The sequence below is a fragment of the Thamnophis sirtalis genome, unplaced genomic scaffold (assembly GCF_051295495.1).
Source record: "Thamnophis sirtalis isolate CommonGarterSnake01/CBP01778 unplaced genomic scaffold, rThaSir2_p1.2 scaffold_13, whole genome shotgun sequence".
NCBI lineage: Eukaryota > Metazoa > Chordata > Lepidosauria > Squamata > Natricidae > Thamnophis > Thamnophis sirtalis.
In genome coordinates this window covers 55,990,510-56,018,002 of record NW_028261393.1, presented here as the reverse complement: position 1 = coordinate 56,018,002, position 27,493 = coordinate 55,990,510, and the positions used below count along the sequence as shown (strand labels likewise).

Below are 27,493 nucleotides of genomic sequence, written 5' to 3'. Positions count from 1 at the left end.
CCTGTTGTTTCCCCTCGTAAGGCCCAAGGGACAATCATCAGCTTTTGGTTTTCCTCCGTTAAGGGAGGGAGATTTTGGGGGCAAGAGAGGAAGAACGGAGGCCAAGAAAGGAGGGAGGGGAAAAATATATATATATTTGTCAAAGCAAGATGAAGAATCATTGAAATGGAAGCATTGAGGAAGCTCTAGCTCAGTGTTTCTCAACCTTGGCAACTTGAAGATGTCTGGACTTCAACTCCCAGAATTCCCCAGCCATTTATGCATGGAGAGGCAGATATTTCTCTCTCTGGGCAGAATGAGAATATATCTGCTGAATGAAACACTCTGTATTGGCAACAGGGAAGGGCATCCGGCCAGTAAACACTCAGCTCATTTGGCTGCCCAGATTCCACCCCGCAAGGGATTATGGGGCCATTAAAAGACGATAATGATTCATTGTCTTCTATGCTATAAGATAGCAGTCCTTTCTCCAAGGCACGAACAACTTGGCCTGATCTATGATCCCCCTTGTAACCCAACCTTTGTTGACAGTCCCAGTGTCAAGAGATGAGGAAGAGGAAGCAACTCGAACTGCAGATCCTTTCAGAAACCATCCAAGGTTGGGAAGGAGAAGACATCCGGTCCATGGGCAACGTCCTTTATATGTCCCAAGCCATGGTCCAATATGGAGGGAATGAGGTGAGAAGAAGACGGAACCACGATGCTTTTTCCATGGTGCTCCACTGTCCTCTTCTTGGTTCAACCAACATGGAGCCTGAAGAAGCTCCATCTGAAGAAGTTCCCAGTCCCGGTTATCAGACACATAGTGATGTAACGAGCATCAAGAGACGGGGAGGGATTGCAGAGATGGTGTTTTCCACAATTGTTCACGCATGGTACCTCTCTCCCTTGATCCCAGGAGAAAGAAGAAAGATACCTCATGCTGTTTCCAAGCGTTCTGTTGATGCTCTCAGCCAGTCCTTGCATGAGTGGATTCGTGTACAAGGTGAGGCGGGATGTATCTCCTCCTCCTCCTCCTCCTCCTCCTCCTCCTCCTCCTCCTCCTCCTCCTCCTCCTCCTCCTCCTCCTCCTTCACCTCCTCCTCTTCCTCCTCCTCCTCCACCTCCTCCTTCTCCTTCTCCTTCACCTCCTCCTCCTCCTCCTTCACCTCCTCCTCCTTCTCCTCCTCCTCCTCCTCCGTCACCTCATCCTCCTCCTTCTCCTCCACCTCCTCCTCCTTCACCTCCTCCTCCTCCTTCTCCTTCACCTCCTCCTCCTTCTCCTTCACGTCATCCTCCTCCTTCTCCTCCACCTCCTCCTCCGTCACCTCCTCCTCCTCCTTCTCCTTCACCTCCTCCTCCTTCTCCTTCACGTCATCCTCCTCCTTCTCCTCCTCCTCCTCCTCCTTCACCTCCTCCTCCTCCTTCTCCTTCACCTCCTCCTCCTTCTCCTTCACGTCATCCTCCTCCTTCTCCTCCACCTCCTCCTCCGTCACCTCCTCCTCCTCCTTCTCCTTCACCTCGTCCTCCTCCTTCACCTCCTCCTCCTCCTCCTTCTCCTTCACCTCCTTCACCGCCTCCTCCTCCTCCTTCACCTCCTCCTTCTCCTCCTCCTCCTCCTTATCCTCCTCCTCCTCCGTCACCTCCTCCTCCTCCTTCTCCTTCACCTCGTCCTCCTCCTTCACCTCCTCCTTCTCCTTCACCACCACCTCCTCCTCCACCTCCTCCTTCTCCTCCACCTCTTCCTCTTCCTTCACCTCCTCCTCCTCTTTCTCCTTCTCCACCTCCTCTTCCTCCTCCTTCACCCCCTCCTTCTCCTTCACTTCCTCCTCCTCCTCCTTCTTCCATATCCATCATCGGACATTGGTGATCATTTTGGCCATCCTACTTTTATCAACAGCAGCACGAAAAAACGCTGCTGAGTTTGGTCCAAACCGGTCCCTTAGATTTTGAAGCCACGATCTTCTCCTTCTCCTGGGACCTCCTTTGCCTTCAATCTTTCCCTGAAATATGGCATATTTTTTCCCAGGTGTCGCATCACGTGTCCGAAATATTCCAACTTTTGCTTTTTTAATGGCTTCGGTGATTTCCTTTGGCGTACCACCTCCTCGTTTCTGATTTTGACAAGCCAGCTTTATCCATAAACAGCCGCTTGTAAATCCACATTTCAGACTGATTAGGGATGTCTCTCTCCCCTGATTGTGAAAATATCCTGTCTGAAATCAAGCGAAGGAGATTTCTTCCTTTGCCGTTTCTAGTTTGGGGATGTGATGCAGGTTTAAGCTACAAATCACGATTTTATTTTATTTTTTTGAATCGGCCAATCGGCCTGTCGTTTTCACATTTGATCACGATTGCTTAGAATAACTGTCATATCTTTTTCCGCCCCCACCTCCTTCTGGGGGAGCAGGGGAGACTCCCGTTAATAGGAATGCTGGTGACCAAATCAGAAGATCTGGAAGGAAACAGTCACACTTTTGAAATCTCAGGTCAGTGTTCTTAGATTCTCCTTCTCGTGCCTCGTCCTCCGATCATGTTCTTAGATTAATTCTATCCAAAGATAAGGGTATCATCCCACATTGGGTACAAACTTTCAAACTAAGATTAGAAATCGATGAGTGTCCAAGAGACTGTATTAATAATCGATCATATTTATAAATAAATGTTATTAGTCCCCTATTAAAGTTTCATTAGGCCGTCTTTAAAATGCTGGGATTGATTGAGCTTGGTAAGCAATTGATGAAGGAGAAAAAAGCTACAGAGGACACAGCTGTGCCAGGCCAGCCAACCATGTTTTTCCTATCTTAGCAAACTCTAACAAGTCTGCCCTTTCAATTCCCAGAATCCCCCAGGCAGCTGTACCAGAAGGGGAATTCTGGGAGTTGAAGTCCATATGTCTTAGAATTTGCCAAGATTGAGAATAACTGATTTATGGAGTCATGGTTGATGTGGGGTTGATTCTGATCAAAGTCCTTTCTAGGCCAGAATTATTGGGCAATTGGATACCTTAGAGAAAGTCCCCAATCAGGACGTGAAGATAACATTAGCCCACCTTTGTGGCTTCACAGAAAGCTGGCTCTCAGCAGTGAATTGCTTCCACTCTTGGAGGTGGCATCTGAACACCTTGAGATCCTTCTGGATTGATCCTCCTGGATTTATCTAATAACGTCTTCCTTAACCTGGTCCCTGTTCAATGACCCACGGCTATAATTTTGAGGATTTCTAGAGGCCCTGAGGGCTGGCAATTCAGGGAAATAAAATCTAAACCAGAGGTCACCAACTGAGAAAATTTTGGTGGTCCGCAGAAAAATTATTTGCATTTTTTATATTGCACTAAATCAGGGATCCTCAAACTACGGCCCCTGGGACGGATACGTGCAATGAACGCTTGTGTTGCTGCAGAGAGTCTCCCCCTTTGGGGTCTTTTTATGGGGGGCAGAGAGGGGGCAGAAATCCCAACTTAGGTCTGCTTCTGCCTCCTGGTGGGGGGGCTTTGGGTGAAGGCTGGAGGGAAGCACCGCTGGTGGCAAAGAGCCGGAGGGCCTCGTTCCAGTGGGACTGCATCATGGCCTGGAACTGGCTGACCATCTCAGTCTGCTGAGCCTCCAGGCGCCGGCACCTGGCCTTGCACTCCCACAGGTCTTCCCTCTGTTTGGAAAAGCCCATGCTCCTAGTCCTCAGTGAGGTGCTTCTGCTGAGCCTCCTTCTCGGCCAGATCCAATTTGAACTGAGCTGTTTTGCCAACTCTTTCTCCTGGTGGCTGCTTAGCTCCAGCAACTGCCTCCTGTTGGGGCCCTCAGGAGCCCGGAGGGCAGGCGAGGAATGGCTGGGAGGGGAGGGGCGAGTAGCAGCCGGCGAGGCGCCCCTTGACTTGAGTGACATTGAGTTGGCCACGCCCACCCAGTCACATGACCATCTAGCCATGCCCACCCAGCCAATATCATTAAGCAGGTGATATTAGTGGTCCGTTAGACTTAAAATTATGAACTCAGTGGTCCCTGAGGTCCGAAAGATTGGGGACCCCTGATTTAAACCATCTGGAACATTTGAAGATTGGTGAAGGGTGGGCTTCCTCATGGCAGGAAGCCCACCTATATCTGCACTCACCCCAGGTTGCCCTTCTCCCTGTCCCAGTAACCTGGTTCGTCTTCTTCTCGCAGGGAGCATGGGAGACCGTCTGACGGTACATTGCAGTAGCGGCCAAGATTTGCACGAATGGCTTGACCACCTCCAAAGGCTGACCAGAGGAACCACTTTCAGTGGCACCCTCTCGAAAACCCAATCTTGGGGGTCCCATTCGGTGAGTAACTCCACGCCTAAATCATGCGGAGAGTCCAAACACAGGTGGAAAGTTCTTTCTCTGCAGGCCGTGCCCATATCTACCTCGAGCCTAATCTTAGGGGACAATTGGAGAAAAAAATAATGTCCTGTTTTCTTCTTTTCCTTCCTTTCAGCGGGCTCAGCTACGTCTCTAGGGCAGGGATGGCTAACATTTTTTGTCGTTGCGTGCCGAAAAAACAATGCAATGCGCACGTGTGCCTCCCACGCCCCCCCCTGTCCATGCGCACGTGATCCCCTGAACTCACCCCCACGCACGCACATGCAACCCTCTCCCCCATGCCACGTTTTGAGCCTGGTAGGGCTCCCTGCAATCTTCCTGGGAGCAGAAACGCCACTCCCACCCCGTTCACATCTGTGTGCACCCCTCCCCCCCCCGCACATGCGCCAGCATCTCCTGCATTCCCCCTCCCCCCGCACATGCGCATCAGAGGACCCGAAAATCAGCTGGCCGGCGGGAGGTGTCCGTGCGGTGAAGCTGAGCTGGGGCGACAGCTTGCATGCTCGCAGAGAGGACTCTGTACCACGTGTGGCACCCATGGCCTAGGTTTGCCATGTTCGTTCTGGGCCACACCATTCCCTCCTTCCCAGCTGGAACCCTCCAAGGGCCTTCTTCTCCCATTCCCATCCGTCTTTTGAGAGGGGGGGGGGAATTAGAATGTTTCCCTGCCCTTTTGCAGTGGTCTGATCCAAAGGTGCTTGGAAGCCTGATATATGAATGTAGATAACAAAAAAATTTAACTAAGTTTTAGTTAGTTGGGGGTTGATGAGTTCCCCTCCCCTCTCGACTTGTGTGGCTGTATGACTCTTGTGTATTTTAATTACGTGTATTGTGTTTGTATCCCCTTTTCCCCTCTTGAGTTGTTCGCCGCCCTGAGTCCCTCCCGGAGAAGGGCGGCATACAAATAAACTAAATCTCAAATCTCAATCTTAATCTTTTATAATTAGTAAGTAGTAATTTAGTAACTTATAGATGGTTATGTTAAAAAAATAATTGACAAGGGCAATAAGGTATATATATATATGTTGGTTTGATGAGAAGAAAATAGATATAACAGTAAAGGATTTTTTTGTTAACCAATATTAATTGGTTAATTGGTCAAGAGCCGAGGTGGCGCAGTGGTTAGGGTGCAGTACTGCAGGCTACTTCAGCCGACTGCAGTTCTGCAGTTCGGCTGTTCAAATCTCACCGGCTCAAGGTTGACTCAGCCTTCCATCCTTCCGAGGTGGGTAAAATGAGGACCCAGATTGTTGTTGGGGGCGACATGCTGACTCTGTAAACCGCTTAGAGAGGGCTGAAAGCCCTATGAAGCGGTATATAAGTCTAACTGCTATTGCTAATTGTAACCACTAACAATGGAATGATAAGGATAAGGGATACAGTTAATGATACATATACGTACCACCATAACAAAAGGAACATGGACACAAATTGTAAACAGTGATTTTGGGGGGGAGAAACGGGCTTAGATATTTTGTCAACTAATTTTTGTTTAGAATTATGTTATAAAGGTTTAAGGCTAATGGATGACTGTAAAAATTAATGAAATGCCATTAGGTGGTTGTGTTTTTTCAACTATGGATTATTCTAGGCAGAAGGACGTTAAAACAATTTCAGTTAAATGAGAACTAGGATATGTTGAAAGTTAAGACTCATCAAGGACTTTGATATTTGATATGAATATAGGTAATGACTCTGGAAGAGATGCACGAAAGCCAATTGTAAGCAATTGACACACTTTCTGCAAGGTGTAATGTAAGATGATTATCTTTGTGTGTGTTCTTTGTTTAGTAAAAATTTAAAAAAAAATGTTTAGAAAAAAAAAATGGTGCTTGGAAGCCACCAGTGGAGATTCCACATGGCTGGCTGGAAACCACAAGCTGAATGTTCCTCTCCTCTTCTAAGGGATGAGGAGCTTTGAGATGAAAACAAGGAATTCAGTGGAGTGTTTTTTTTTCTTTTTAAATCAGACTTTTAGCTCTACCGGACAATTCCGTGGACCACTGGAACCCCCCCAGATCCTCAAACCTTGGACCTTGAGTTGTCTCCGCCCAGCCCCTCCTCTCAGGCCCTCCATGGCTCTCAGCTACAAAGAGGTAAATCTCGTGTGACCTTCGCATGAGAGTCTTTCTTGGGCTTCCTCGTGACAGTTTGATGTCATGGTCCTTAATTTCCAGTTTGAGCAGCGGGACTCCATGTGGGTGGAAACGTAGCCCACGCGGAACCACAATTTCCCACAGAGCTGGATGGAATTTAGGGAGTTAGACTTAGCTTGCAAGCTTTGGCGCTCCTTGCCAGAGGAAACCGCGTTTACTCCACCGTGGTGGTCCTCCTCTCCTTCCACCAAACCCATGCTCACTTAGAAATAGATTCTGCAGATAGGTTGGGAAATGAATTGTCTTGTTCAATTGACAGACTTAAGAATTAACTCTGAGTTGAATTAGGAATTAATCACATTAATTCTGGTGAGAATTTTCCTATGGCAAATCTAGACAGCATCCTAAAAAGCAGAGACCTCACCCTGCCAACAAAAGTGCGTATAGCCAAGGTGATGGTTTTCCCAGTTGCAATGGATAGCTGTGAAGGTTGGACCACAAGAAAGGCTGAGCGCCAAAGGATGGAGGCCTCTGAACTCTGGTGCTGGAGAAGACTCCTGCATTGAGTCCCTTGGACTGCAAGGCCATCCAACTGGTCAGTCCTAGAGCAGATCAATCCTGATTGCTCTTTAGAAGGCCAGATCCTGAAGAGTAAACTCAAGTGCTTTGGCCACCTGATGAGAAGGAAGAAGGACTCCCTGGAGAAGAGCCTCATGCTGGGAACGATGGAGGGCAAAAGAAGAAGAAGAGGACGGCAGAGAAGGAGGTGGCTGGATGGAGTCACCGAAGCAGCCGGCGTGAGCTTAAATGGACTCCAGAGGATGGTAGAGGACAGGAAGGCCTGGAGGAACATGGTCCAAGGGGTCGCAATGGGTCAGAAACGACTTTGCAAATAACAACAACAAATTTCCTCGTGTTTTATTTTCTGGGGAGGCAGAGGTTAGAAGTTCAATAAAGATTCTTTTCTGTTCCAGAGTTGTAGGAGAGAAAGATTTTTCAAACACGCTGCTAATTTCCCAGCCCCATCCAAGCTCCCTCAACGTTGCAATTTTGCTCATTTGAACTCCCCCGTGGTTTCAAATCTTCCATCAACATCTTTTGACCTGTTTTTTCTTTAATCCCATAAAACCTGGGATCCCTGTCAGTAAAACCGCTTTCAAAACTTCTGCTCCGGGAAGGTAGATTTATTTATGGAGCCAGCCCATCTCTTCCATTGAATTGTCATCAATCCATGCCTTGTCAAAACACAACACTATGCAAATTTAGGCCCACAGGAAACGGCGGGGAGCAGTTAATTTGCATCAGCGAGGAAACTTGTATCACACACCCCAAACTCCGTAATTTTAAACCAAATCACTCATTCTTTTTCTTTGCTTTTCTGACTCACTTTCTGCGCAAATCAAATCAAGATGAGATTTACTTCTCTGCTATCGCAAGAGGTTTGGCCTCTCGTTTTCACCTGATGCGTATCAGGGGAAGGGGGAAAATACCTTTATCCCACCACCCTACTGACATTTCTCACGCTCAACTATTTTAGTCCTGGTCCTGGGTGGATTTCTGGAGACGATCTTCTCAAGAAGGTCTATCTCTGAAAGAAGTCAACCAGAAGAATGTTGGAACGCATGAAAGTTGCTTAAATGTTAGGTTAGGCAAGATTGTTGTAAGAGATGAGAACTTCCCAGAAGGATCCTGAAGGGCAGTTTACAAATCTGATCCTAGCCCACTGCTCCCCACAAAAACCCACGTGGGGAAGAGGCAGTGTCAGGGTTCCAAAAAACACCCCCAACGAAATAAAACTCCGAGGCGTGAGGATCCTCAAAGTTCCACTTTATTAGAGATGTCATGCTGGCACATCTGGGGAAACACGAATCTGAAAGCTTCCCGGTTTTCCCCACCCGGTTGAAAGTTCAAGATCCTGCCTCAAAACACCCACAAGTCCATCCCATGGTCCAATCTCCCACTGCCACAAAGATAGATCCCACCCATCCAGTTCCGTCCAGGTGCAGAGACAAAGATGACCTTGGCTTTCTAAGAAGAATGTTGTTATGGCTACACATCATCCAACCTCCATATAATCCCATTTTCCCACATTAGAAAGTGTGGCAGAAAGAAAAAAATGGCTTCTTGCAGGCATGGCAAGCAGATTCTGATAATCAATGTGACAAAATTTGGATTAGTTATCTAACCATTCAAGAATAGGAGACCCCAGACCCATTACCTCACACAGAACAATGCAAGCGACTTATAACAGTTCATTTAACGACCGTTCAAAGCTTACAACGGCGCTGAAAAAAAGTGACGTGTGATTCTCCCCATGGTTATGTGATCAAAATTCGGACACTTGGCAACTGGTTCCTATTTATGACGTTTGAAGTGTCCCGGGGTCCCCCTTTTGCGACCGTCTGACAAGCAACATCTATGGAGGAAGCCGGATTCAAAAGAACCACGTCACTAATTGAAGAACTGCCGTGATTCCCCTTAACCACTGTAGCAAGGTCGGTCATAAAACGGGTCAAATTTCACTCAGCGATTGTCTCACTTAACAACAGAAATTTGGGCCTCAATTGTGGTCATAAGTCGAGGCCTACTTGTGTAGTTAGAATATTCTTGTTGGGGTTCAAAAGCTAGAGGAGAATAAATCCTAAATCTCCTGTGGTTTATTTCTAGTAGGAATGTCGTAAGTTTTAAAGCGGGTTCTTTATGGAGGTAGTTTGATGGCTAAATTCCTCTTTTCATGCTCACTTTTTCTTTCTTTCATGCTCCTTCCCAGAGGATGTCCTACATCTTAAAGGTAAGGCAAGAAACCTCTCCACCACATGTTCCCTTGCAACTTACCAACATGTTTTCATGCACAAACAGGGTTTCCCCCCCCAGTTTCTGCGCTGGGTTTGAGGTCACATTTCCCCAAAGCTCATTTCCAGCGCTGTTTTGTTTGCGCAATCTGGCTACCCGCACATCGAGAGTAGTCAAGCAGAGATGTGCTTTCAGGCAGCCTCTGATTCAAGGCTTATTTATTCCGGGCAACCGATTCTCACGCTTGTTCAAAACCAAACACGAAACAATTCCTCGTATCTTAAGGGGAGGCGTTCTGTAAAGGGATTTAGAGAGGATTTGGAGAAGGTAGGAGTGAGCCACCGTGCGGGGGGGAGAATTTGGCACAAGGAGAAGAGATTATGGAATCTAGAAGTTGAAGGAAGTGTGAGAAAGAAACTCAAAGAGAGAGAGACAGAGAGACAGAGAGACAGACAGAGAAATTTTAACCATAAGATGGGACAGTGAAAAACTGGGACAGGTTTTCAAGATTTCTGAACTTCCACCTATACTATAAAGAGGGTTTCCTAGAATTCTTACAGTGTCCCTTTCTTGACCTGATCTTTGAAGTCTGTCCCAGTTTCTCTCTTTGTCCTGTTTTATACTAAAACAACATCAAGAGTGTCTTTCTCACGTGTCTTTCTATCTCTAGAGGGTGTACAGTAAGCTCTCTGTTGTGGCCTGTCGGCTGCCATCCCCTCCAGCAGCCAAATCAGAGGAGGCGGAGGAAGTGTGGGATCAGCATCAAGGCAACCTGAGAACTCCGAGGAGGAAGAGGGAATGGAGCTGGCAAAGAGAGAGAGACAGAGACAGAGAGATGGAGAGAGAGAGATGGAGAAAGAGAGAGAGACAGAGACAGAGAGACGGAGAGAGACAGAGACAGAGACGGAGAGAGAGAGACAGTCAGAGACAGAGACACAGAGAGAGAGAGAGAGAGATGGAGAGATGGAGAGAGAGAGAGACAGAGACAGAGAGATGGAGAGAGATGGAGAGAGAGACAGAGACAGAGACAGAGAGACGGAGAGACAGAGAGAGACAGAGACAGAGAGATGGAGAGACAGAGAGAGAGACAGAGAGATGGAGAGAGAGAGAGACAGATGGAGAGAGAGAGAGAGAGAGATGGAGAGAGAGAGACGGAGAGAGAGAGAGAGAGACGGAGAGATGGAGAGACAGAGACAGAGACAGAGAGATGGAGAGACAGAGACAGAGAGATGGAGAGAAAGAGAGAGACAGAGAGATGAAGAGAGAGAGACAGAGAGATGGAGAGAGAGAAAGAAAGGGGCAGAGCCTGGGTCGTCCATCAGCTCTCAGATGGAGAGTTAACAGCCCCCAGCTCTGGAGGTGGCTGATGAGGAAGAGGAAGAACAGCTGGGTCCAGTGCCTGATGTGCTGATGTGCAGAAGGCAGAGGAGAGGAGAGCAGTGGAAATCTATAGGCTGGTTCTTCAGAAAGAAGAGCCACGGCTTCTAACAAAGCCCCATCCTAGCTCTGGGGATCAAAGGCAGGCGGCGGAGATGAGTAGATGTGGCCGACAACTATTCCATCTTCCAGATGGACAGACTTGTTAGCCTGCAGTGAGAGAGAAGCTTTTTCCCGGGGCTGCCGGCACTCCTAAGAAAGAAATCTTGGAGTTAACTTCAGAAGGTTTGTTGTGTTTGAGGAGTTGGGTCAGGACATTCTCATCTAAATCCCTCCTGAATGGTTGACTCACAAGGCCAGCTCTAAATCCTTTCACAGCTATTTGCATGCCGGATCTTCCATGCTAGAATTCAAGGCATTGCATTTATGGGATGGTCAATCGTCGAACCGCCGCACATGGAAAAGAGGCAACAATCCCTATTGTTGGTAGCTGGGCCAATGGCTCAGAAGAAAAAGGGCATTGTGTGTTGTGGGCTAAGCACAGTTTATGACTACCAGATTAGCCCAATCTCCCTTTGTGCCGTGCTCCCAAACATGTCACCCCCTCAATACAATGGCTCGTCCCTCGTGTATTTACTCCGCAAACTCACAAATATTTGAGTCCGGTCCTCGGTGAAGCAATGGAAGTTCAGATGCACCACGAGTGGAGATTTTGTTTTTCCACTTGGGACCTAATCCTAATCCAGGGGTGTCCAAACTTGGGAACTTTAAGACTTGCGGAATTCAACTCCCAGGCTGGCTGGGGAATTCTGCGTGACCCGTCAAAACCGCGGTCCACTAAAGCGCGCCCGATCAAAGCGCGTACGTGACGTCATCAGCAGCGTAACAAATAAAATTAAAAATAAATTAAATTAAAATAAAATTAAAGCAAGCCGATTCACATAAAGGTAAGGGTTAGGGTTAGGGTTAGGGTTAGGTTAAGGGTTAGGATTAGGTTTAGGGTTACGTTAAGCGTTAGGTTTAGGGTTAGGTTAAGGGTTATGCTTAGGGTTAGGTTTAGGGTTAGGTTTGGGGGGGTTAGGGTAAGGTTTTCGCATTAATTTTAAATTTACCGCTCACAGCGTGCCGTTTTCGTCGCGCTGTGATGACGTCACATACGCGCTTTCATCAAGCGTGCTTTAGTCTACTGCGGATTTGTGGTGGAACCGAATTCTGGGAGTTGAAGTCCACAAGTCTTAAAGTTGCCAAGTTTGAGGACCCCCGGTCTTAACCGACGGTTCTATCTCGACAGGATGCCAGCAAGAGTCCCAAGACGATGAAGAAGTTCCTGCCCAAAAGGAAAACGGAGAGAAAGCCATCGGATGAAGAATTTGTCATTAGAAAAAGTAAGATGGCGGCATGGATTCTTTGTGTAATTCCAGAATTATAATTAATTTTCTTAATGATGTAGGGACGCAATGGCTCAGTGGCCAAGACGCTGAGCTTGTCGATCAGAAAGGTCGGCAGTTCGGCGGTTCGAATCCCTAGCGCCACGTAACAGAGCGAGCCCCCGTTACTTGTCCCAGCTTCTGCCAACCTAGCACTTCGAAAGCACGTAAAAAAATGCAAGTAGAAAAATAGGAACCCCCTTTGGTGGGAAGGGAACAGCATTCCATGCGCCTTCGGTGTTGAGTCATGCCGGCCACATAACCATGGAGACGTCTTCGGACAGCGCTGGCTCTTTGGCTTTGAAACGGAGATGAGCACCGTCCCCTAGGAAAGACATTCCCTGAAGAGTTTATTTCAATTTCTACATCAGGAGAATTAATATTTCCGGTCTATCTTCTATTAGTCAGGCCTCTTAGTATCACTGCCCCACCACGGCTCATACCATCAAAGGTCTCGCCTTCACCCTTCCAAAAAGAATGTGAAGGAGACCCCCAAGATCTGTTGTGGAGAAAGGACAGAGGACACCAGATGACAATGAGACACAGTGAAGGTTATCGATAGATAATAACCATTCCCTGATCAATGATTAACTAGTGGCCGGTTGCCTCACCATACATCTGATAAGGCTTGAAGGACTCAAGACTTAAAAAACAGGCTAAGGTGGTCTTCCTCCTCCTACAAAAATTGAAGATGGAGAGCAGAGGTCTCCAAACTGGGCAACTTTAAGACTTGTGGACTTCAACTCCACGCTGCCTGAGGGATTCTGGGAGTTGAAGTCCACATGCCTTAAGGTTGCCCACTTTGGAGACCCTTGTTCTACAGTAAATCCAGAGCCTCTCCTTAACACTCATTTGATTTTTCAGGCACGGTTGCCTTAGAAGAAGATGCTCAGATCCTGAAGGTGATTGAGGCCTACTGCGCAGGAGCGAGTTTGCAGCAGAATGTCACTTCAGGTGAGTGTTTTGAAGCAGTGGTGGGATTCAAATAATTTAACCAGGGGTGAAATTCAGCAGGTTCTGACAGGTTCTGGAGAACTGGTAGCGGAAATTTTGAGTAGTTCAGAGAACCGGTAGCGGAAATTTTGAGTAGTTCAGAGAACCAGTAGCGGAAATTTTGAGTAGTTCGGAGAACCGGTAGCGGAAATTTTAAGTAGTTCGGAGAACTGGTAGCGGAAATTTTGAGTAGTTCGGAGAACCGGCAAATACCACCTCTGGTTGGTCCCCAGAGTCGGGAGGGAATGGGGATTTTGCAGTATCCTTCCCCTGCCACGCACAACAAGCCACACCCACAGAACCAGTAGTGGGGAAAAATTGAATTTCACCACTGAATTTAACAACTAGTTCTCTGCCTTAATGACCATCTGGATAGGCGGGGCTCGGTGGTCATGTGACTGGGTGGGTGTGGCCAACTTAGCATCACTCATGTCGATGGGCGCTTCGCCTTAGCTGTTACTATGGAATAAGGGTTAACCGGAGAGGCAGTTTCTGTAGGCAGGTCAATAAAGATGAGGCTAGAAACAACACCAGAATGTTTCCTTCCTGCCTTCCTTACAGGATTAGCCCTGTAAAGTGGGGGAAAAACAAAAGAAGATTTCTTCCAACAACCGGTTCTCCGAACTGCTTAGAAAGTTACCAACCGGTTCTCCCGGACAGGTGCGAACCGGCTGAATCCCACCACTGGTTTGAAGCCAAACCAGGTTTGCTCACAGGGGTTCAAGATCACGGCCGATGTTTCATGTGTCAGGTTAAACATAGGACGCACCTACCTGGTGCCTGAATTCAGAGAAAGCTGGGATTTTGTTCACCACTTACTCCAGAGCTGCGCTGGCTGGGGAATTATGGGTACTGAAGTCCACCCATCTTAAAGTCTGTAGCGATTCTTAGTCAACCAGGTCGTGGATGTCCCAAAAGGTGCTTTTTCAGGAGGCAACTGGACTTTCTTTGAAGATGTTTTGCTTCTTGTTGCTCTCAGAGAAGGGTTTGTTTTCTTGCAGGCATTTCACGACCCAACTAAGCAACGCCATCAGTGCTGGGAGGGAGGGAGGATGAGGAGGACTGGGGAGTCATTGGTGCTTTCTGAGATTAGTTGTTGTCTTGCAGGCATATTTCATGCGCCAAACCTAGATAACAACATCAATTAACCCTCTTTCTCTCAGGCACTGAGCAATAGCCATAGCCCACAGATTTCTATACTGGCCCATAATTATTTACAGCACTGTGGGTGGGTTACAGAGTCAGCCTATTTCCCCCCACCCTCCAAACAATCTGGGTCCTCGTTTTTCGACCTCGGGAGGAACCTGTCAAGATCGAACTGCAGGTATCGGGAGAGAGGTGTGGTAGAGGGGGAGAGGAAGTAGGGTAGAGAGGAATGATGGAGGGAAGATGGAAAGTTGGAGGGGGGCGAAAGAAAGGGTGTATGGAGGGCCGAAGAGGTACATTGGGTTTCTATTTTGGGGGGTATTATTGACAAGAGGAATGGCTGTGTTTATTGTTTAATAGCAGTAGCAATAGCAGTAGACTTATATACCGCTTCATAGGGCTTTCAGCCCTCTCTAAGCGGTTTACAGAGAGTCAGCATATTGCCCCCAACAATCCGGGTCCTCATTTTACCCACCTCGGAAGGATGGAAGGCTGAGTCAACCCTGAGCCGGTGAGATTTGAACCGCTGAACTGCTGATCTAGCAGTAGCCTGCAGTGCTGCATTTAACCACTGCGCCACCTCGGCTCTTAAAGTTATAAGGCCCCGGTTCTGCACAGTATATATGCGACTGTACGAAAATGAAAATGGAAAATAAAAGCACATTTACATTAAGATCGAACTGCAGGCTGTGGGCAGAGTCGACCTGTCATACTGGATTCTAACCCCCCTTTCTCCTCGCTGTGTCTTTGATCCAATGTCAATTGCATTTTCCCCACCAAAATTAATATCCCAGGTGGGGGAAAAAAGGCCTTTTCCCGAAGCTGAATGTAAAGCCACCTCCCATCGGATCGTTTCTAACGCAGGTAGCCCTCGACGTACAACATTTCATTAAGGGACCGTTCGAACTGTCCCTGGAAACAGTGATTTGTGGCCCTTTTACACACTTACATCCCTGTGGTCGTGCAACCAAAATTTAGACACTCGGCAACTGATTCGTATTTATGACGGTTGCGGCATCCCGGGGGTCAGGCGATTCCCTTTTTGTGACCTCCCGCCAAGCCAGGTTCACTGAACGACCGTGTTGCTCCTTTCCCAACCGCAGGGATTCGCTTCGCGAAGGTGGCGAGGTGGGGGGGGGCTGTAAAACGGGGGCGGAACTCCCTGAACAAATGTCTCACTTAGCAACGTGAGGGTGGGCTGGATGGTGGTCGTAAGTCGGGGACCAGCCGTTGTGCTCTTTCTCCTCTCGAAAAGGAGTAGAGAAATCTCGCCCGGAGTGTGAGTCAAAGGCTTTTGAAATAACGCTGACTTTTTGAGATAGCGAGATGAAAGGAAAGGAAACCGTGAGAAGTTTGCAGCGAGATGCGTTTGTCCTCGATTCTTTCTTACCCCTCCCGGCCTCCCGAGATGCTAATCTCCCAAGGCTCCCGTCACTCTGGGGCTTTTATCGTTCAATCTGCTGCGCGTTTCAGAAAAGATTCAGCCGGGTGGTTTTCTATAAATATACGTTGTATTTCGCTTCTTCTGAAGCCACAAATAGAAACGCGAGTCTCGTTATCGGTGGCACTGAGCTGGCAGCGGTAAATCAGTGCCTCTTGGAGATGTTGATTCGGGCTTCGCTCAGCCCGGGGGGGGGGTGAGGTTGCAGGTTATCTGTGACATTTTTATTTTATTTTATTTTATTGCACTTCGTTATATCCCGGTTTTTATTACTTTTACAATGACTCAAGGCGGGAAATGTATCCTGCGAGCTTTTGTCCTCCTGTTTTCTCCACAACAACGGTTCCTGTGAAGTGGGTTTGGGTTGAGGGAAAAGGGCAGGCCCAAAGTCACCCAGTTGGCTTTCATGGCTAAGATTGAGACTAGAACTCACAGTCTCCTGGTGATGGGCCCAAAGTCACCCAGGAGCCTTTTGTGCCTAAGGTGGGACTAGAACTCACCATCTCCTGGTGATTGGCCCAAGGTCAGCCAGCCCTCTCTGATGCCTTAAGGTGGGACTACAACTCCCAAAGTCACCCAGTTGGCTTTCATGTTAAGGCAGGATTAGAACTCACCGTCTCCTGGTGATTGGCCCAAAGACATTCAACAGTCTCTTGTGCCTAAGGTGGGACTAGAACTCCCAGTCTCCTGGTGATTGGCCCAAAGACATTCAACAGTCTCTTGTGCCTAAGGTGGGACTAGAACTCACAGTCTCCTGGTGATTGGCCCAAAGACATTCAACAGTCTCTTTTGTCTGAGATGGGACTAGAATTCCCAGTCACTTAGCTAGTTTTCATGTTAAAGCAGGATTAGAACTCACCGTCTCCTGGTGATTGGCCCAAAGACATTCAACAGTCTCTTGTGCCTAAGGTGGGACTAGAACTCACAGTCTCCTGGTGATTGGCCCAAAGACATTCAACAGTCTCTTTTGTCTGAGATGGGACTAGAATTCCCAGTCACTTAGCTAGTTTTCATGTTAAGGCAGGATTAGAACTCACCGTCTCCTGGTGATTGGCCCAAAGACATTCAACAGTCTCTTGTGCCTAAGGTGGGACTAGAACTCACTGTCTCCTGGTGATTGGCCCAAAGACATTCAACAGTCTCTTGTGCCTAAGGTGGGACTAGAACTCACCATCTCCTGGTGATTGGCCCAAAGACATTCAACAGTCTCTTGTGCCTAAGGTGGGACTAAAACTCACTGTCTCCTGGTGATTGGCCCAAAGACATTCAAAAGTCTCTTGTGTCTGAGATGGGACTAGAATTCCCAGTCACTTAGCTAGTTTTCATGCTAAGCCAGGATTAGAATTCATCTCTCCTGGTGATTGGTCCAAGGCCAGTTAGCCCTCTATGATGCCTTAAGGTGGAACTACAACTCCCAAAGTCAACCAGCTGGCTTTCATGCTAAGGCAGGATTAGCACTCATCATCTCCCGGGGATTTGGGCCCAAAGTCACCCAACCATCTTTTATGCCGAAGATGAAACTAGAACTCACCCTCTCCTAGTGAATGGCCCATAGTCACCCAGCCAGTTTTCACGCCTACGCTGAGACTAGAACTCACCATCTCCCAGTTTCTAGCTTGGCGTCCTCACCACTCGACTAAATTGGCGTCAGCCTCATGGAGGCAAAATTGCATCGCAACCTTCTCGGTTCTCGGGCGCACCAAACAAAGCCCCTTCCCTGACTTGTCCCCTCTCGTCCTCAGGGTGCCGCAAAGATTCAGTGCCCCAGGTTCTACTTCCGGAAGAGGAGAAACTAATCATCGAGGAAGTGAGGAGCAATGGGCAGACGGTGGCCGAGGAGAAGTGAGTGAGACCCCGAGCCGAACCCACGAAAAAGCTGCAGCAAAACCAAGTGGGGGAAAAATCTCCATTCCTCCTTGAGGACTTCCTTCCCTCGTATGGAGTCTTCTGCTGACGACCCAATTATTAATAATAATTAAATAATTGAATGTTTTATATATACATTATTCATTAAACATGAAACTCAGCCAACTGAAAATTCAAAAATGCATCACAAATACCAGTGACTGGTGCTAATGGTTGATACGGTTTGCTGCCAGCGTCCTAGGTATCAACCAAGGACCTTCTTAAAATATAAGATGTTCCGAGTAGCACAGTTTTTTTGCAGTTCTGCTGGTGTGATTGCAGGAAGCTGCAATTTGTTGATGTGTTCTGACCCCCCTCATTCCACACCAAAGCACACTCCGAGCCAAAGATAAGTTACGACACTTAATTAACAGACAGGTCCTTGGCAGCAAACCGGCACAGACAAGCTTGGGCAGCAATCCAGCACAGATAAGCCGTGGCAGCAATCCAGCCTGGCAAGCTCACAATCATGTTCTCCGACATTAATTCCTGCGTTGACTTCTGCAAAAGGGACGTGTGCACAAGCAGTCCTTTTTATAGTCTGGAGAGGAGCCGAATGACCACCAGCTGAGTACAATCACCTCCTGTAATTGCATAATTGTTCCTAACGCCTAGTAACTCTTCGATGGCATGCATCCAGGAACAACTCACTGCTGGCATCCGGATCACTCTCCCTTGTCTCCTCCCCACTGGTCCAAGGCTCAGGCGCCTCCTGGTGGCCAACCAGCCTCTCTGCGCTCTGCTCGGAGTCAGAACCCTGTCCAGGGACCTCCACATCCTCCAGAGCCGACTCAGAGGGGCCCTCGCTGTCGGAGTCTGGTGGCAGCTTCAACGGCTCCTGCTGGGCCACAACATTGACGTAGCTTGTAAAAATGTAAAAATAAATGATGATGATGATGATGATGATGATGATGATGATGATGATAATGATGATGCCTTTTTCTGCTGTTTCCTAGGAGCCTGGTGGATACTGTCTATGCGCTAAAAGATGAAGTCAAAGAACTGAAACAGGTAATCCAAAATGATTGCATCAGCTTTTATAAACAGTTCTGCAAAAAAAAAAGAAGAAGATGATTGCAGATTACAGTTGCAGGCTCCGTAATCCAGTCTACTGTTTTCGTTTTTGGTTTTAAAAGATGGTTGAACTTAGAATAACTTAATCGCCACTTTGAATGCACCCGAATCGGCACACATGAAAATGAAATTTCATTGCATGCCGCTCTCAGAGGATCGCCACCTCCTTCAGACACTACACACACACGACAAAAATAAATGCATACAAAATTATGCATACACCCACCTATATTATACGACACAGAGAAACAAGACAGTCTAGTTCGGATGCATGCAAGTACAAAGCGAGAAAAACTAATCTTGCGAGGTTTTGGGTTGGGTTTCTAGTCCTCATGGCAGCCATGAAAACGCGCCATCGGTTAATTGTTGCGTGATGGAAACAGCCTGGGGTCTGGCTCGGGTGCAGATTCTTCTTCAGCCGTGGATTCGGCTACTTCTTGGGTTGGTCTAAAATTGCAGTGGTGTTGATTCAGATTCGGATTCAGATTCAAATTTAGTTTATTTGTATGCCGCCCTTCGACTCAGGGCGGCGAACAACTCGGAGGGGGAAAAGGGAACATAAAACACAATACACATGGTTAAAATAAACAAGAATCATACAGCCATACAGGTCGAGAGGGGAGGGGACTCATCAACCCCAGGCCTGCCGGCACAGCCAGGTTTTGACGGCTTTCCGGAAGGCCTGGAGAGAGGTGAGGGTCCGAATCTCCGCGGGGAGTTTGTTCCAAAGGGCCGGAGCTGCCACAGAGAAGACCCTCCCACGGGTGGTAGCCAGATGGCATTGGCTGGTGGACGGAACCCGGAGGAGGCCGACCCTGTGTGATCTAACGGGTCTTTGGGAGGTAATTGGCAGCTGAGAAGTTGAGAAGTTTAAAGTGTGAGGAAGTGCAACTATATGGAGGATGTTGGGGGTTGATTTCTGGGAAGCTCCCTGTTTCAGGAAGGGGGTCTTCAGCCTGGTAAGGGGGAGGGACAGGGGGGGGTTCCTGCCTAAAACCAGCAGCTGCAAAACCGGTTCCCATAACTTTCCACCGTCAAGTGGGCGTCATTCCTACCAGATACAGGCAATCCTCAACTCACAGCCATCCGTTTAGCGAATTCAAAATGACAACAGCGCTGGAAAAGCTAACTTAAGGCAGTTATTCATGCGTACAACTGTTACCGTGTCCCCATGCTCACCTGATCAGAATTTGGGTGTGTAGCAACTGGTTTGTATTTACTGCCATTGCACCGTCCCAAGGTTTCAGGGTGGGTTGTTCCCGGCATTACTGCCGGTTCGGTTTGCTCCGCTTAGCTCGCGTACATGGAGTGTGCCCTTTTGCACAAAAATAGATATTGTGCATGCACAAAACGTTAAAAGAAAAGGGAAAAAAATTAAATTTGTGCAATTACAATTCTGCGCATGCGCAGAACGGGAAATCAAGATGGCGGCCCCGTAGGAGAACTAGTTCAGGGGGCGTGGCAGGCCTGGCTCCTTTGTGTAATTACAGAATTATAATTGATTTTCTTAATGATGTAGGGATGCTCAGTGGCTCAGTGGCCAAGACGCTGAGCTTGTCGATCAGAAAGGTCGGCAGTTTGGCGGTTCGAATCCCTAACACTGCCTAACGGAGTGAGTTCCAGAGACCCGGGCCACCAAATCACTACCGGTTCTGGGATCACCCTTGTGCTAAGGTTATGTTTACTCATAAATAAAATAAATCAAATGTTTAACCTTCCCAGCTGCCTTAGGAAAAGCCAAGGGGGTGGGGTAAACTGACCGACTCAGATTCACTTAAGGACTGCATTATTATTATACAATTGTATCACAGCGGCCAGTTGTTTCGCCAGATTTGGCACTGGTTACTAGTCGGGCCCCACCCAGGGGCCTAGAACGTCATAACGTATTTTCATAATATGCATGCAGATCCAAGCAGTGCGGCTTTTTGCATTTGACTAATGGTGATTTTGTCAATTTTTAACTGTTTTAAATGTAATTCCAGTGCTTTTGGAATAGCACCCAGTGTGCCAATTACCACTGGAATTACCACTGCTGGTTTGTGCCATAGTCGTTGAATTTCGTTTTTTAACTCCTGGTATCTTGCGATTTTTTCATGTTCCTTCTCGTCGACCCTGCTATCACCTGGTATTGCGATGTCTATGATTGTGACCTTATTTTTCTCAACCAGTGTGATGTCTGGTGTATTATGCGCCAGTATTTTGTCTGTTTCTATACGGAAATCCCACAAGATCTTGACCATCTGATTTTCGGTGACTTTTTCAGGCTGATGTTCCCACCAGTTTGTTGCTGTTTTAATATTATAATTTTTGCACAAATTCCAATGGATCATTTGTGCTACTGAATTGTGCCGCAATTTATAATCAGTCTGCGCGATTTTTTTACAGCAGCTGAGTATGTGATCAACAGTTTCATCAGCTTCTTTGCAAAGTCATTATTTATTATTATTATTATTATTATTATTTTATTTTATTTTATTTAATTAATTTGTATGCCGCCCACTCTCAAAGAGACTCAGGATTTCCTTAATAATGGCTGTGAGTCATTTAACAACCGTAGAAAAAATGTCCGTCAAACCCTTAACCACTGCGGAAATTTGAGACTCAATTGCAGTCCTTAGGTGAGGACTGCCTGTACCCCGAAAACAGTTTACAGAAGGAGAATTGGAGGTGTTTTCATGAAGTGCGCACACGGCTGTCCTTTTTCTCTTCCCCCCGCTGCAGGAGAACAAACGAATGAAGCAGTGTCTGGAAGAAGAGCTGAAATCCAGGAAAGATTTAGAAAAATTGGTCCGGAGGTTATTGAAGCAAACGGACGAAAGTCTCCGGGAAGAGATGGGCCGCCGTTCCTCCGTACTGGCCTGAACCCTCAAAACCCCACTCAGGAAAGTTTTCAGCCGCATCTCTCGTGCTTCCTCGCTCTTTTGTTTGGGGGGGGGGAGGAGAATCACGCCTCTTTCGCTTCTCCCTTGCAGGAAAGAAAAGATGTTAAAAAATAGCCCAGCTATATATTTCTCCCCCTCCTCGTTCAAAAAGACTATTTTGCATGCTGCTCGTGGCCCTCGAAGATTTGCTCCAAAACGGACGTCAGAAAAGTCGAAGAAACTTCTCCGGGACTTCTAATATTGCTCCCACCTATCCACCCACCCATCTCATCCTAAGATTATACGCTCCTGGCAAGGGATGGGTCACCACCCAGCGTGAAGAAGGTTCCTGAGTGCGAAACCCAGTTGAGAGAGGAAATGCAAGAGGGGGAAAAACCAAAAACGCCCGTACCTCCTTCCATTCTCGTTTTGCTTTTAAAGCGTGTTTCTTTATTTATTGAGTGGGAGGGGAAAAAGCAGATTCGGGTTTCTTGAATTGCAAGCAAGCGAGAATGGCCAAACGATCATTTGCACTTCTATTTCTTTCTTTCTTTCTTTCTTTCTTTCTTTCTTTCTTTCTTTCTTTCTTTCTTTCTTTCTTTCTTTCTTTCTTTCTTTCTTTCTTTCTTTCTTTCTTTCTTGGAATCGGGGGAAAACGAGTGTTGAGGATTGCCGCCTTCTCCTTTGAGGATTGTGAGAATTCCTCTCTGTGGCCTTTCCGTAGGAGATATTTATGCAAAGGATCTCAGATTTCAGAGGATTTTCGATTCCTCTGGATTCACACCTTTCAGCTCTCCTGCGAATTAGCACGGGATCCCTCAGGAAGGGTGTAGAAACGAAGAGAAAGCAGCCAATGGCATGCTTGCCTCTTCTCGCTAGTATAGGGTCCCCTGCTTGAGCTGGGGAGAGGGGGGGTTGGACTAGAAGACCTCCGAGGTCCCTTCCGTCTCTGTTCTTCTGGTTTTATGATTAACCGAGTCGGCCTGATTACAGGATCCATCCTCCCCTTACAATAGCTCATTCGCTTACCATTCAAAGTTACGAAGGCATGGGTGAAAAAACGACCGATGAACATTTTTTTCAAGTTGCCCAGCGCCCACATTTTAATAGCGGAACCCTGGGGCTGTTGCAGCGGTCGTAAGTGCGAGGAACGGTTGTAAGGTTTTTTTTAAAAAAAATGCAATGCTTCCGTAGCTTTGAACAGCCACTAGACAAAAGGTTGCAAGTCGAGTTACCTGTGCCCTGAGGTGGGAGAGGAGATTATTTTTTGATTGCCTCCCTTTAGCAAGAGTGGAGCTGACTCCGAAAAAGTCCAGTTGGAGATCGCCTTTGCATTCCAGCTGTTAGCTGCTGGATGGGGGAAAGTTGCAACTACAAGCTCTCTCGCTGCAACAGCGGATGCGTTGCGACGCAGCCAGGAAGGGCCCAAAGGCAAGCAGATTGCAAGATAAAGCTGAAAAATGTGAAGAGACAAAACGCACGCAAATTGAGCGAAGGGACGCGCCCTTGGGTTGGCTGAGTTGGTGTGGAAGCTTGTTGCAAAGAGACAGAATGGAGATGTTGCCCTAGAAGATCTCCCTCAAGTCTGCAGCTCCTCAGCATCTTTCGTGAATGATCTTCTGGGAACTGGGTGCTTTGTTCTTTTCTTCCTGGCCACAGAAGGCATATGGTTTGCCCATTTCGACCCACAGGGATTCCCCTGGCCAGGAATTAGAAGTAGACAGAACACAGAATACAAAGATGAGGAGGAGGAGGAGGAGGAGGAGGAGGGGAAGGAAGAAGAAGAAGAAGAAGAAGAAGAAGAAGAAGAAGAAGAAGAAGAAGAAGAAGAAGAAGAAGAAGAAGAAAGAAGAAAGAAGAAAGAAGTGTTTAATGTTTATTAGGACTTGTATGCCGCCCACTCTCGAGAGACTCAGGGCGGCTTATAAATAAAGCAGGAAGGGGGGAACATATAAAAATTAAAAAACAGACATTAAAATTCACAACATTCATAGCTCAGAATGGGGCTGGATAAATCAACAACCCCAGGCCTGCCAGAACAGCCAGGTCTTAAACGCTTTGCGGAAGGCCGGAAGAGTAGTAAGGGTCCGGATCTCCACGGGGAAGAAGAAGGAAGAAGAGGAAGAAGAAGAAGAAGAAGAAGAAGAGGAGGAGGAGGAGGAGGAGGAGGAGGAGGAGGAGGAGGAGGAGGAGGAGGAGGAGGAAGAAGAAATGTAATAATTGCCATTTTTGAGATTGTGAAGTCCTGTTTCCCCTGCTTTGCCACTAAAATGAAGGAAGTGCATGAGATGAATGCTAATGCTTTCCAGTTCTTATCTCGACCCTTCCTAGTAGGCCTTCTTTTTTTAAACAAAAAAAGAAAAAGTATGATAGATTTTTCAAGTTCAGTTGTTATCTTATGAAGGAAAGTCTTGAAAGGGGTCAACCCAGCTAGACCAGGGATGTCCAATCTTGGCAACTTTTAAGATCCGTGGACTTCCAACTCCTAGCTATGCATAGCTGGGGAATCCTGGGAGTTGAAGTCCATGGGTCTTAAAGTTGCCAAGGTTGGACGATCGCTTCTCTCTTTGGGGGAGCGATGGAGTTGAAGGTTGCTTTGGTGGCCAGCCACACCGCACTGGGCATTGCCAACTTCTGAGGACATACCCGGAGACACCTCTCCTCAAACCTTCCTAAATTCAGCCGTGGGGAGGAAGGACATCTCTCTGAGCTGAATGCGGAGATGGTCCTCTGATGCCTCCTGAGGCCCACTTATTTCTGTGCTTCCTTAGTACTCCCAGCCAGGTGCTTCCAAAAACATGGATCCAGATGTGTCTTAAGCCATTCCAAAACTGTATCTGGAGCATGACAGGGGGTGGGTTGGAATAAATATCCACAAATCCACCAAGTTTGAGGTGCCCCCCCCCCTACCCGCCAGGAACAAAGCAGTTCCAACATGGTCCAGGGGAAGAATATTAACGCTGATCAATTCTTGGCAATCAAGGAAACCGTCAAATCTCTGGGCACACGGTAGGAAAAATCTCAAAGTTGGAATGTAAGAAAGAGATCATTGCCAGGAGATGGGGAAAAAAATCTTGATTTCTCAAGGATTGTTAATTTCTTCAGAAAACAACTATTACTACCACTTCCTTGGTAAGCATAAATTCCATCTCTCCTTGGTCATGTTTCCTCTAGCCAAGGAAATTACTGTGTCCAGGCCTCCAAAATTTAGGAAGTGCTGGCCTTATTCTCTGAATTCAACCTTTGTTTCCACTATATGCACCAGATGTTGTAATATGTTTGTGTGTGTGTTGCTATTCTAAGGACAATTAAGGCTGCACAAATTCCATGTTTTTCAGAGAAGTCCATGGAATTCAGTAAAAATGCATAGGATCGGGCTGTTAAAAAAAGCAAAACAAAAGGAAGAATATACAATTGTACTAAAGGAATAGAAGCCATGTGAACCTGATTGGATAATATGCATATACATATATAAATACATATAAATATATATTTACAGTTTTATGTAAATAGGTTTCTGTTAAGACCTCATCTTATTTGTCTGTTTCTTTTGCTTCTCGGTTCTTCTCTTGTTACGTTTTTTTTTAAATTTCTGGCCCCACCCGCGACTGATGCAATCAAACTCCCTCTTTTTTTTTTTTCTAAAAAATATTTTTATTTTGAGAAAATTTTTAAATTTTGGTTTTCAAGGAAATAAAAGAGGATTTTTAAAAAGAAAACAAGGCTGTGGCTTTGACAAGGGTGCGCCGTCGTCTTTCGCGATAGGTTATTTCTCCTCGGAGTAGTATAGTTCTGGCTAAAAACGAAAGGAGGTCGTTGCAAAAAAGGCTCCCTTAACAACAACAACCTCCGGATGTTTAAGCGGAAAATATCAGAAAATGTTTTGTTTCGACCGTTTTGGGCTGGCTGTTTAAGAACAGGAGGAGTTGGGACACTCTCTTCTCTTTTCATCGTGCACAGGTTCATTTCCGTCAACTCTGCTAAACTCCCATATTTATCATTCCTTAGAGCTGGTTTCCTAAACTAGGAGTTTCCAACCTTGGCAACTTTAAGACTTGTGGACTTCAACTCCCAGAGTTGAAGTCCACAAGTCTTAAAGTTGCCAAGGTTGGAGACTCCTGGCCTTAAACCATAGGGGACTTGCTTAACACATACGGATAAGGTGTTGTCCTCTTTGATACTACACAACAGCACTTTGGCAATTGGCAATTTGGCAATTTAATAAATTTGTATGCCGCCCAATCCCTGGGCGGCTTACAGCAAGATAAAAATAAGAATTAAAAAATAACATAATTAAAAAAACAGCACACCATACATTCCATTAAGTGGGACTGGACCTTGTTCAACAGCCCCAGGCCTGCCGGAACAGCCAGGTTTTAGTGGCTGTTCGGAAGGCCGAGAGAGTGGGAAGGGTCCGGATCTCTACAGGTAGATCGTTCCACAGGGCTAGAGCAGCTACAGAGAAGGCCCTCCCCCGAGGAGCCGCCAGCCAGAACTTTGAGCTTTTCAAAGTTCAGTTTGGGAAAACATTTGAGCCAGAGGTGGTACTCAGCCAGTTCTGCACAGGTTCTGGAGAACCGGTAGCAGAAAATTTGAGTAGTTCGAAGAACTGGCAAATAGGCTGGCCATGCCCCCTCTGCTTCCCATCCTCCCATCTGATCTTCTTTTGTTGCCCTGAACAGGAGAAGGGAGCTGGAAAGCAGGTTAGTGGGTTGAGGAGGGAATGGGGATTTTGCAGTATCCTTCCCCCTGCCACGCCCACAAAGCCACGCCCACAGAATCGGTAGCAAAAAAAATTTGAATCCCACCACCGATTTGAGCCAAGATTTCATCACTTCGTGGCTACTTCAACAGGGAAGTTCACCTTACAGGACTTAAGTTTTTTCCCCCTTGGGTCAAGCATACTAAGAACGGTTGCAGGAATTGGATATGTCTAGTTTAATGAAAAGAAGGACTGGGGGGGGTGACATGATAGCCACGTTCCGATATTGGAGGGGTTGCCACAAAGAAGAGGGAGTCAAGCTATTTTCCAAAGCACATGAGGGCAGGACAAGAAGCAATGGGTGGAAACTAATCAAGGAGAGAAGCAACATGGAATGAAGGAGAAACTTCCTAACAGTTGAGGAACAACTTGCCTCCAGAACTTGTGGGGGCTTCATCACTGGAAGTTTTTAGGAAAAGACTATTTGTCTGAAATGGGTATAGGGTCTCCTGCTTGAGCAGGAGGATGGACTAAAAGGGTTCCACCACAAAACCGCGGACGACAAAATCACGGTCGACGAAAGCGCGTATGTGACATCATCACAGCGCGACGAAAAAGATCGAAAAATGTAAAAATAAAGCGAAAACCTTACCTTAACCCCCCCAAACCTAACCCTAAACCTAACCCTAAACCTAACCCTAAACCTAACCCTTAACCTAACCCTAAACCTAACCCTAAACCTAACCCTTAACCTAACGAAAAACCTAACGCTAACCCTTAACCTAACGCTAAACGTAACGCTAACGCTCTAACCCTAACCCTAACCCTTAACCTAACCCTAACCCTAAACCTAACCCTTAACCTAACCCTAAACCTAACCCTAAACCTAACCCTTAACCTAACGAAAAACCTAACGCTAACCCTTAACCTAACGCTAAACGTAACGCTAATGCTCTAACCCTAACCCTAACCCTTAACCTAACCCTAACCCTAACCCTTAACCTAACGCTTACCTTTATGTGAATCGGCTTGCTGTAATTTAATTTTTATTTCAATTTTTCGATCTTTTTCGTCGCGCTGTGATGACGTCACATGCGCGATTTCGTCGACCGCGCTTCTGTGGAACGCGGTTTTGATGGGTCACGGACTAAAAGACCTCAAAAGTCCCTTCCAACTCTGCTATTCCCTTAAACACGTTAGTCTTTTACAAAACATACTAATATACAATCATAGGAGGGTTGTTATGCTTGTGCAAAGCTGGCCAGGTTGACTAAGCATGTTTGCAGTTGGCATCTCAGCACACCTGAAAAACATCAGATTGGGGAGCGTTGGTTGATGGTGAGGAGCAAGCAGTTCTTCC

At 46.9% G+C, this 27,493-nt stretch overlaps 1 protein-coding gene across 1 annotated transcript in view; it reads left to right on the top strand.

The window, feature by feature from the left end:
* Positions 1-23,162, top strand: part of ARHGEF6 (Rac/Cdc42 guanine nucleotide exchange factor 6) — a 51,132-nt gene extending 27,970 nt beyond the window's left edge. The window contains exons 12-22 of the mRNA XM_087727963.1: positions 532-678; positions 899-985; positions 2,390-2,468; positions 4,140-4,279; positions 6,289-6,414; positions 9,185-9,205; positions 11,876-11,969; positions 12,876-12,965; positions 17,334-17,433; positions 18,453-18,507; positions 21,292-23,162. Coding sequence (XP_087584089.1) covers positions 532-678; positions 899-985; positions 2,390-2,468; positions 4,140-4,279; positions 6,289-6,414; positions 9,185-9,205; positions 11,876-11,969; positions 12,876-12,965; positions 17,334-17,433; positions 18,453-18,507; positions 21,292-21,432 — 1,080 coding nt within the window. The 3' untranslated portion in view covers positions 21,433-23,162. The remainder of the gene's footprint in view (positions 1-531; positions 679-898; positions 986-2,389; positions 2,469-4,139; positions 4,280-6,288; positions 6,415-9,184; positions 9,206-11,875; positions 11,970-12,875; positions 12,966-17,333; positions 17,434-18,452; positions 18,508-21,291) is intronic.
* Positions 23,163-27,493: the final 4,331 nt, after the last annotated feature.